At 26.8% G+C, this 12,523-nt stretch overlaps 1 protein-coding gene across 5 annotated transcripts in view; it reads left to right on the top strand.

Annotated features, from left to right (window-relative positions):
* onecut overlaps window positions 1–9,493 on the top strand; it is a 196,024-nt gene extending 186,531 nt beyond the window's left edge. For 4 of the 5 annotated variants that reach the window (XM_014419571.2, XM_067047306.1, XM_067047309.1 and 1 more), the window contains 2 exons: window positions 1,997–2,109; window positions 3,389–9,493. In XM_014419571.2, the coding sequence (XP_014275057.1) occupies window positions 1,997–2,109; window positions 3,389–3,583 (308 nt within the window). In that variant the 3' untranslated portion in view covers window positions 3,584–9,493. The remainder of the gene's footprint in view (window positions 1–1,996; window positions 2,110–3,388) is intronic. The other variant, XM_067047317.1, reaches the window with a different exon arrangement.
* The last annotated feature ends 3,030 nt before the right edge of the window (window positions 9,494–12,523 follow it).

Here is a 12,523-nt window from a genome sequence, read left to right as displayed (position 1 = left end):
TATTAACATTACTGTCTCAACCTTTTTATTTCCCACGTATATAATCGTATTTATTCATTTGAAATTTTCTATGAGCTTAAATATATTTTTTAAATATTATTTTGCCTCTATACAGGTCTGACATTGTCCCCCAACTACGTCCAATGCCACAAAACTACATCGGTTGAGTTGGAGTTATTAACGCCAAAGGTTGAAAGGATCAACTCTATTATGTTTAGTTCATAGTTAATTATTATTATTAATTTATTATATTTGATTTCTTTGTACTATTTTTTTTTATTAAATTAGTTGACTAATTCCTTTCACACACTTATTTTCACCGACTCAACAAATTTTTATTTCAAGAAATTACTTTAATTTTAAAAATTGGAATTATTGAAAACGTGGAATGCAGCAATTCCTTTTAAAAAAATCATTTAAACCATGGCTTATTGATCAACAGTTTTGGAAATATTTCCATTAATTTGAATTGAATTTATTGAAAGAACCTCCTACGACTGTCACACTTATTTTCGAAATGGCTACATAATTCAATCAAGTTGAATTTCAAAAAGAAAATAGCAATAATCTATTGAAGGTCAAACACTCGAAATTGTAATAAAACGTGTTTAAATACGAGCATTAATCCTGGAATTTTTAAAATATAAAATCGAAAAATTGTCATTTTTTAACTGATATCTAGATATTATTCAGTTCAATCAAGACGTTCATAAGTAGTAGAGAAACCGAGTGGACCACAATGTGTCACCAAAATGTTATTTTAAAATACAAAAATAATTAATTTAGTTCATTATTCGAAATTTTCCTAAAGGTTCTCAACTGTAAATAATTTAATACAAATATTATTTGGAAGGAACATTTTCGCGGAATTACCATATGAACTTTTCGAGAGAACAATATTTTTGTAAGGTTTTAATTTGGGGGAACTATCAAACCAGGGAACATGGAGAAAAAACACATGGAACTTGTTATTTATTAGCAATAAAATTTATCAGGCAATAAAATTTCTTAGGAGGGGGAAGGAGGTGGCTTACCCCATTACTCTTGGGGAAGATGGACTTTGTTTTGCTGTTTAAAAAAATCTCACCAGATAATGATCAATTCAATGAATACTTAGTTAAAACTCTCTATTTTACCTCAATATGTCATAACAATTGCATATGTATCTAAATAATTGAAATAAACCACTGTCTTATTAGCTAATTCTTAATTTTTATAGTTTTTTTTTTTTTCAATTTTTATGAAAATTAGGAAACAACGATCTTATTCTATAGTGGGAAAGTATTTTACTCTTAAATTGTTTCCATTAATCAAAATCAAGTTATCCTTTAATTTAACAAGGAGGCTGTCCAGATTGTGTTCAGGAAAAGCAACATTGTTAAAAAAACAACAATAGTTTCAACCATTTAGGAATAAATAAACAGTTGTACATATGATTAAATAAATATTTGAAACTATTAAATGTAGTCTTTTATTAGGATATTTTAGAAAAAAATGTAGATAAAAGAAAATTACACCAATTAAATGAAATATTAGAACTAAATATGGATGAAACTAAAAGAAGATCATCTTTGGAATAAAGAAATGCAAGTAGCGAACCGTTTTACTGTTGGCCTAAATAAGACTAGGTATAGGTAAAGTATAACTCCTATATATACATACATACACACACTCCTATATATGATAAGTAAAAAATATAAACAATTGATTTCAAATAAATTGTGTGGTAATGTTGTACATGAGGAAATGATACCCCAAAAAATCCAAGATTCTATGAAAAATTGGTTTAGGAATCAAATAACATAGAAAGTAGGGTTCCCTACTTATATAATAGTTGAAACTATTTTTCCTAAAACCGTAACCTTGACCATCTTCTTAATTCACACACAATCAACCATCTATATATATTAATATCCTTAACTTTATATAATTAAAGTAAAACTGCTTATTAATTACTTGTGGTTAATTATTTATTTTTCTTTTGTTTTTTTCACAGCTTGCAAACGGAAAGACGAATCAACGATCCACTCCGACCATACGTCTGCTCCCAAGAAACCACGATTGGTTTTCACAGACCTGCAGCGACGTACCCTGCAGGCTATTTTTAAGGTTAGAACGATTCATTTTTAAAGTTGTAAAAACATAAAAAAAAAAAAAAAGAATAAGTCACTTTATGGTAATCAAAATAATAATGAGTTTTATATATTTCTCTTGATATTATTTATAAATAATAAAAATATAATAATCTATCAACTATTTCTTAAAGCAATATTGAAATTAGTTTTTATAAATAAAAAGTTATAAACATTTTTTAAGACAAAAAGGCCCATCATTGACCATAAAGTTACTTTAAGTAACAATTGCTTACATTAGAAAAGTAACAATTGTAACAACAACTTTAACCATCTTTAAATTGTGAGCCTCCCAAAATAAGAGATGAGAATCACTCATACTGAGACACACTGAATGGTAACACTTTTAAAAAAATGAGGTCATATTTCTAGAATAAATTAGTTATTACTATCTAAAAGTTTTTTAATTTTAGGGATACTCAAGAAGTTTTCTTAAAAATGATTTGATTTATAAAATATTTACAGGAATGATACTAAAACAGATAGGTCAGAAATATAGAAATATTTTTGTACTCAATTGTTTTTTATTTCCATTTGATGTCTGAAAGTATTCGACTAATAAAAAATGTGATGAGTAAATGATATTAGATGTAAATGATGCCTTTCACATCAAAATTTTAAATATCAGGTTATAATGTTTATCAGCACACACAAGTTTTTGCCATGGTGTATTATTTAAATAATTCAACAATCAGTCAAAATAAGCGCAATCTTCAACTATAGATTACCAGTCCTCTGCACAAAGTACTGTAATTTCCAAGATAAAACCTTAAATTTCATTATCACTTTAGCATTTTGAGTCACTTATAACAATACAACATGCTAATATAGGTTTTGTAACTTAGTGTAGTTTTTATTCAATTCTAGTTGTGATTAAAAAAAATTTCTATTCTCAGTACTACAGATGTTTTTCAATTTTTTAACTTTTTACCAAATAAAACATAATATGGAATGGTGATGTGACAGAACTTTTTTTATTCTAGCCAACATTTGAGCCTAAATACGTGGGCCTGATTTCCTAGTTTCATATTAAAGCTGACTTAATAATATTTTATCATCTATCTCAAACAATATTCTAAAAAATGTTTTTTAGAACTACCTTACTTCTTTGAATTATCTTACTACTAAGCATATGGACATTTTACAACTGATATCTCTTAAAACATATATATTATATTTCATTTCTAATTTTTTTTACTTGTTTAATGTATTAATTTGGAAAAATATAAATTGATAATTTTTATCTTTTTTTTTAGGAAACCAAACGTCCTTCAAAGGAAATGCAAGTTACAATAGCTCGACAACTAGGTCTTGAGCCAACCACTGTTGGAAACTTTTTTATGAATGCAAGAAGACGTTCCATGGACAAGTGGAAAGATGAGACCGAAACTAAGCCAACTGGCAGCCATCAGTCTCCTAGTGACAGTATCGTGCAACAAGACCTCTTGTGACATACTTCTTACCCCGTACAGCATCTCGTCTTTCTATGAGCTTACAAGGATAAGTGTCTTCTTTGCACAGACTTGCAGACTATTGGTACACTATTTCTCATATATGATCTGCACAGTTCTTATATACTGAAATAGTAGACATTGCATGATAAGAATTGCAAAGCAAGAGATTTAGGGGATAAATTTCGGAATCCGTCCACTGGGTAAAGTACCCAACATTTTTACTGATAATAATGTTGTAACTCATAGCACTATACTTTAAATCACAAATGTCACTTTACACAATCAAAGAGTGTTTACAAGATATTACTTAGGTCTATTTCATTACTATGGAATGGATTATATTATAGTAGAATAAAAATTTAGTCTAAATTCATTCATTAACCATTTTTTTAGGAAATTTTCATTGACTTAAAAACTAAAAACAGACTATCATAAAAAAAAGTATAGTTTTCAAGGCATTAATAATCTATAGGATATACAATTTAAAGTTATTAAGTGCATCATTTTAAAAGTTACGGCAAACAGGACATGATAAACATTTGTTAGTGTATGAGCTATATTAACATGAATGGCATGGTTGGTATATAATTACTAAATTCCTTGTAAATTTATATGAATGGGAAATGTTACACTCTAAACATTAAGAGAACTGTGTAAGATTGTGTAAGGGATATAGAGGTGCCTTGCATTGAGACAATAGAGCCCGAAAAGGGAATATATTTGTATTAAAGCTTTAATATTCCATTGCTAATGTTCAAAAAGTGTTGTAACACTTTGTGTAAAAAAAATGTTTTAAAAAATTGATCGGGCCAAAAATTAACTAGGAACATGCATTGATTTAATTTATTCTTCCTTTAATAATAGGAGATAAACCATTGACAGTTGATAAATATTATAACAATAATTTATAAAATTTAACAAAATAACTTCTTAAAATACAATGTGTGTTTCTAAATTATATTTTTAATATGTAAACATTAAATGAAATTGTACGAAGTTATAAAGTTGACATGCTTCTTTTAATTAAGAATATAATCAAATTATTACTGGAAGTTAAACCATATCCAGACTTAATGGAAGCACTGACAACTTCATACAGAGGCTCAAAAAATTGTTCAAATGTGTAGCATCCTTCATTTCCTAATTATTATTTAAATTATGCTATTTATATATCAGGAAGGGATACTATGATTATATTCCCATTACTTAAAGGAACATAATTCAACTGTTTATCCACTCAAAAATGGTAGGTTATATCATTTAGGCCCAAGAAATAAAGGTTTTTCAGTATCTGTTTCGAGAGAGAGAGAAATGCTTTATTCATTCATGCTGCCCAAATACATCGGGTTGCTACATTACACAGAATACTAATCAATCCGTGATCGGACATATATAAATTACATATAATAACTCATTGCCATTAATTATCAGTTAAAACAAATTTTAGAAATAAAAAATCATGAAAACAGTTTAATATTCAACTTAAATAACAAGAATGAATTGAAGAAAATAGATTAATGTATTATGTTAATAGAAGGAATCGTATCAGTAAATGTTTATTGTTGATCTATTTAACATGTTTGTATATTTATAGATTGGAAAAGAGAGGTAATAAATATCTAATTACCCATATCTTAAGGCTATTGTGAGGTTGTTTGGTATCCTCAACTGTCCCAATTTTTGGTAGTTTTTAATTTTAAATTTATATAAGAAAATTTTAAAACAATGAGTAATATTGTTCAAAAGTATAAAATTCAAATACTTGGATTCCAATAATAAATCTCTAATTAATAATGTTTCAGAAACAAATCATAAAAAATGATTAGGTGAAATATCTATAGTAACATGTTGTAGGGGTTTAAACAGTATCATTAAGTTCCTTTAATTACAGGATATATAATCCTATTACAAACCATGATATATATATTTTTTAATTTTATTTATTGTATATATTATAATTTTTATAATTATTTAGAAAGGAACGATGATAATATTTGATCAATTTCATGAATCACTGTATATAAAATGTCTATTACGTGGTTGAATCATTCCTGAGAGACTTTCTCGTTTTTATTTATTTTTTTTTATATAACAGTGTTGTTAATTTTTAATATATATCTATATATATTTATATATCGTGGATTTATTTGTATTTATAAACTTTTTTGGTGAGATTTTTGTTATTTCAAAAACTAGTACCATGTATATACACTTTATGTCTTTATACACTAAGATAATATGAGAAAGGGGCCATTTGGTTACTAATGTTAAGGAAGTTAGAATGAATTTTATAAACTAAGATTTTATTTATTTAATTATTTATTTATAATGTTTATTTAAATTAATTTATATTGTAATATAGTTTTAATACATGCATACCTCTTTGAAAAATGTGTGTTTGTATGCATATGTATTGTTTTACCAAATGAAATGTGGCAATATTTATAATGTACTGTATATTTTATATTTAAGAATACTTATTGGCATCCCATGAAAAGATAGATAATTTAATTTCATGACACCAAATTAAATAATAAACTGTTTGTTGATCTGAGCTATTTTTTAAAAAGCTAATTCATAATAATGTCTCTTGATTAACCTGGTAAAATAATAACAATTTGATTAAATTAGTACAATATTAGAGAATTCTCATCAGAGAAAGATCAATCCTAAAATTTAATTAATACAATTCACAGATGGAGGCATACTACATTAAAAATAATTTTCAGATCAATTAATGAATGTTTTATAAAATACCAACATAAAAAATATAATAAACACCGTTTTCATTGCTAATAGTTCAAAAATGGCCCTTTCATTTTCAGAACACACAAAATACTAATAGCAATGGATGAAGTATGCTTGGTTATCTTTAAAGATTGTGATTTAAAAATAAAAATAAAATAAGTTATTACCAAAATGCATTCCTTTCGTTAACAATTTCTAGTCAGAAAGATGTTTGAAATGGGTCTAGTCATTTCTTAAAAGTTAGTCATTATTATGAGTAATAAACTCAATTCTAGTCAAAAGATTATTAATTTATACCAAAGCAAAATCTTTTTTATAAAGTTAACATGTGCCTAAATTATTCCTATAATCAAAATAGGAAAATAAAATTAAAAAAAAATATTGCTAATAGAACTTTATATTTTGCATGGGTTTAACCAACCATTTATATGTTTGTTATTTAAGAGATAATGTTCCACATAACATATGTACTAAAAGAGCATCAATGATTTATCATTTCATGAGCTCTTGAGTAAACTATACTCATTCTAGGAATGGTTTAAAAACTCATTGTGGAAAGTTATTCTTTAAAAGATATGAAAAAAAGTAAAATGGTCATTAAAGTCTTTGAAGGTGATAGGCTTATAAAAGTACGCTTATTCAGGAATAAATACCAACACAGTTTTGTTTATAAAAGATTATAGTAATATTAGGAAAGTAATGTTACATATTATTATAATGAGACTTAGAGATGATGAATAGTTAAAGTATATTTAATTTGTTCTAAGCATAAATGACCAATGTGCTTGTTTTCCAAAGGGCTAACTATTTGTTAATTGATACTTATAATACATTGCCGAAATTGGACCTTGTTAAAATATGTATCAATGTCATATAAATTATTTCAATATAGGCAGGTACTCTTAAGAACAATAAATTGTATATATAGCTGAACCTTTGTCTGACATTAAGAGGTAGATTGATTTTCAACTTTAATTGAGCAATTCATGTCACAGGTTGAATTCACTGTCTATTAATTCCTAGGAAGTACAAAAAATGTAAAAAAATATTTTTTAAAACTTGACTACCTTTTTAAAATTTGATAAATAAAAAGGTATTTACACATAGTTCCATAAAGATTCATTGTCTTAAGTTTGTCTACTTGCCTTTAAATTTGTTTTCTATAATTTATATTTTAAATTATCATGATTGAAATCCGCTAAAAATTAATTTACCTCTTTAATACAGTACTAATAGTGTTCATCTTAATTTCAAGCACAAATTTTGTTGTTTAAATCATGTTTAAAGTTATTGTGTTTAATACTTTTTGATTAAAATAATGTTAAATTTAATATGTAATTACGATATGGATTTATGAGGTGCCTAATTTACATTTACAGTTGTATATAAACTCATCTTAACCATTTTGCAACCAATTTTTCCAAGAAAACCTTATTGAAAGAAATATTTGTGGCTGGTTCTATATTATTTGTTGTTTTATTAAATATTTCTTTTTCCTATTTAGTTAGTTTAATGATTTTTCAAGCTAGAGTTATTTGAAATTATAAACTCCTGTTGACAATCACAATGTATCATAACAAATGTAAAACAAAAATAAAATAAATTTATTGCAGAAAATTAACAGCAGCCAGGATAGCTTCATAAAATAGCTACACGAAAAACAAATCTTGAGAAATAAAATATTAGGACTCACATTGTATACCTAAACAAAAATTACAGTACATATTTGCTTAGTTTTTCTTGGTCCATAGATGTTTAAAGTATGTAAGCTTTAATTTTACGCCAAACAGCTATGAATAAATGAAACAAATATAGAATGTTTGAGAGCATGTTTTATTTCTTAAGTTTAACAAAAGCTGCTGTAATTACACGAAATATGCACCAAAGTGTATGTAATATTCTATAAAATATATGAGTTTATTGTGTACATTTGTATAGAGCACGTAGGCCCACAAACATTTAAAATGTTCTTAATATACTGTTTTATTTTATATATAGTAAATAATAAAATATTAGAATAGAATGTTTTAACAACAATGATTTTGTATTTAATTTAGTCCTGATTTTTCCCTTCCTTTTATTAAGGATTAGGGACTATAATACATAAAATATTTGAAGAAAGTAATTTTTAAAAAAAATTAATAAAGACTTAGTTTAAAAACATGTTACGAAAAAAAAAAAGAAAAAAAAATTATGTTTACCTATCCATAAGTGTAAAGTATGAATAAAGGAACAGAAAAGTAATAAGCACAGATAGGGATTTATATAGTATTTTTTTCTTTGATTTAGGTAGTTTCATAACCATTTTAAAAAGTTTTATTTTTAAAATCCTATCATTGTTATATACCTAATTTATAAAAATATTTATGTAATGAAGAGTTAAAGGAAAAATAATTAAAATGTACATTTTTAATACTGAATTATTGTATATAATGGCCAAAGATAATTTGTAACCTATAAATCTATCTTGTACAGAAGTACAAAGTTTCAAATGCAGCATGAATTAATTAATATAATTAATAAGAATATAATTGTAGTGCGGTTTGTATAAACAAGCGCAATAATATAAATGTATATAAGCCGAATAGTCACGTATGTGTGGGATTGTGCGAAAAGCACTTGCTTTATAGATCCTCTAAAATGTAAACCTTGTCTCCTCCAAATTTATTCTTGTGTGATGTTAATGTCAATATTTAACTTATGTAGTAAAAAATCATCTAAGAACCCAATATACAAAATTATTTATCATTCCAATGTCCTTACAGTTACTTACATTAATAAATAAACAATGTAAATATACTTACCAAATTCAAAAATATTAAATATTTTTCAGAATTCTATAGTTTAAATAAGTGGAAACTATGTATTTTCAAAACATTCCTTATTTCATTAAATGATAGAGTATATTTTTCATTATAGACAAAGTACCATTCTGTTATTGCTCCCGAAATTCATTAAAAATAAATTTGATAAAAAGGAAATGCTCGATTATTAATTTCAAATCCTTTCAGAACTTGTGACTAGAACTAGTCTGTATTATCCACACCCACTTCCATGAACATCCCACACTAAATAAAAAAATTCCTAAAAATTTTTTAACGTCTAAGGAAATTTAAAACAGAAACATTTTGTCAATTAATTGGTAACATCTTCAGGAAAATAAGTATGCTATTTAATTTAAATTTCAGTTTTAGAAAATATAGTTTATTGATATTATCATTATCATTATTTTTTTATCAGTATAAAGAATAAACAATAAAAGTACTGATGGAATTTTATAGAAAGTTCTTAAATGTAAAAAAAAAAAATCAATTGTATTGTAATTATTTACCCTTTAAACCAATTATATTTAACTTAATGGTTCCATTTACCAAATGAAAGACATTAAATACACTGATTAGTTTTGAAAGAGCATGAAAACTTTCAACCTTTAACACTATAAACAACTATGAAGGTAGATAGTTGATATAAGATTAGTTAAGTTAAAAACAGCAGTTTATAACTTAGAAAAGAAATCTGAATCAATAAACTAATAATTTAATCCAAAGTTCAACTTAATAAAAACTAAACAATCAACCTACCATCAAGATTTTGTGTCAGTATTAAAAATTATTTGTTTATTGTTTTATAAAAAATTAACATGAATTTTTTGATTTATGATTCTAAATTGACAAGTCACGAATAAACTTCATGATTCAAAATGCATAAAAAAGTGTTTATAAGCACAGCAAGTACAGTATGTGAAACATAACATGCTATATAAGCACCATATTCCCATTAAAAGTCAATGTATGTGGTATTAGTTAGCATTCCTAGCTACTAACTATGGACTCATTTTCCTTACGATTTTTGTTGTACTTAATCTATATTTCTTTACTAACAAATATTACAATGTACCAGGAGTAATAGGTATAGTGACCAATGTACACATTCATATATCATTTAAAAGAAATATAAAAGAAAAAAAAATATGTACGAATTAAATAAAAATAAAAAGATATCTTTGTAAATGAAAGAAAACTGTAAAAAAAATAATAATGAATTAAAAAAAATCATTAAAATCACATTCATACCTTATTTCAAGAAATTACAATCAGATCATAGATCCTAGAAACCAATCTCCCACCAGCATGGCCAAATTGATACAGTAAACTTTGCATTTTATTTCAGAATAATTTTAAGTATTTTTTTCACAGGAAGAGTTTTATGTCATTCTAAATGGCATCTGATAAGTACCAGGCACAATATTTAACATTACAAACTTTTTAGGCAGGGTGTTGGAGAGAGAGTGGTCAGGGAAAATTTCTACTCATGTGCCTTGGAAAATGGAATGTCCTTTTATAGGTATTCTCTGACACTGAGTCAAATAAACTCTAAGCCATATCTTTCAAATTAATAACTCAAAACTAAATTTGGTTTTTGTACAAAAAGACAAAATTGTTATTTGACTTATTACAGCTGTAAAAATGTAATAATGCATCATAAAACAACTTTTTACTGTAATGCTATATTAAATTACAGATTCAAGGTCTCAGATATTATAGTTTCAAAATTTTATTAGTTATAATTATATGCTGATTGCCTTAATCATCATAAGAGCCATGTTTATTATATTGCAGGTTCTCTTTTCACAATTTCCTTATTATTCTGAGTCAATGTCAATTCTGTTTTTGATAAATATCCTCTGTTGGTACATCAATTGAATGCTATAGTACGTATCAATTTCATCATCCTAGAGAGCAACAGATCCTCAAAATTTCCCTGATCCCTCAACAATGAAAAATTTAAAACTAAGCTAACTAGATGTGGCTCCATTTATGAAGCAATAAAACAAAGTTTTGCATAAAAATAAGAATCATTACTTTTATTGCTTTCAAGTATACTTTCTATAATCCAATTTTTCCCACTTAAATAAACAAAAGTATCTCTAAATATTTGATCTATAATTTTGAAGTTGGCCTTCCCACTAACATACTTCTAACTCAAAAAACATGGTGAGCTCCATCTCCATTAGACCAAGACCATTTGTTTCCCCATTTTCCGAAATATCCTATTACTATATATTCTATAATGCATTCGCAACATAGAAAAAGAGATCCCCTTACGCGTTTTCTCATTATCCCCTGATATCAACCCAATGCACCCCTGGGATCTGGGGCTTAGAAAAAACAAATCAAAGTGTGAATATCCTCTCCTTAGTAATTATTTTTTCTCTGTTTTTCGCAATGTATGTTGTGTTATTATTCCACTCTGCCTTATCTGGATCTCTCCCCCTTCCTATGACCTTCATCCTTTGTCAGGACTTACAGCAAATACTTTTAGGACTAGCTACCCCTTCAAAACCGTTACGCATACCTTATGTGTGAAGTTTCCATCTTGCCAGGATTTATGGCAAATACTCGAAGAAATCACAGATACTCCTGTTAATTCACCTTCTATCCAATTACCTAACTCATTGAACATGCATTTTCAAGGCCTTCTGATGTAGAGTAACTCACCTCTTAAATTGGTGCCAGGACCTGTTATACACTGCCACCTGATAACCTAAAGCTACAGGAAATTTGAATATAGACTCAAGTATGATGTTGTGTCCCATGCAATTTTTCAACGATAATTGTTTTGAGTCCTTATATAACACAATTTTTTAAAACTTTTATTGGTAAATGCTTAAACAGCCCTTGGCAACTCTTTTATTTTGGGCACATTAACTTGAGAATCATCAATATTGTTCCGAGAAACAACGATGCAGAAGATTCCTATTGAAACAAATGTATTATTGCCATTAATTGGCGCTACATTATGTTGTCACTAACATACTGAATTAAACATTCTCCTCCCAAGGGAAGCCAAAGTTGGCTGGAAATGTAGTAAATAAGATGACTTGTATAGTAGTACTTCCTTGATGGAAACAGAACCACAAAAATGATAATGTCAATTAGATACCTTGAACATATAAGGAAATAAGCAGATACTCCTAGATGTATGGTATAAAGGACCGAAAACGAATTTCGGTCATCATTGAATGGTTGATAGCAGAAAACTTCTTTAAAGGCTCTACACTGTTTCCTCACATTTCAACAACAAAACAGAGCAGGGTCTGTGGCACCGTTATTGACAAGATAAATATCCTCATACAGGATAAACACATACAGGAAAGCGTAAACCTTGGGAAATGATTATATATATATA

Source organism: Halyomorpha halys, unplaced genomic scaffold, assembly GCF_000696795.3.
Source record: "Halyomorpha halys isolate HHAL.00 unplaced genomic scaffold, Hhal_1.1 Scaffold241.1, whole genome shotgun sequence".
Taxonomy (NCBI): Eukaryota; Metazoa; Arthropoda; class Insecta; order Hemiptera; family Pentatomidae; genus Halyomorpha; species Halyomorpha halys.
Note: the sequence above shows the minus strand (reverse complement) of the source record. Positions and strands in the feature narration are given on the sequence as shown.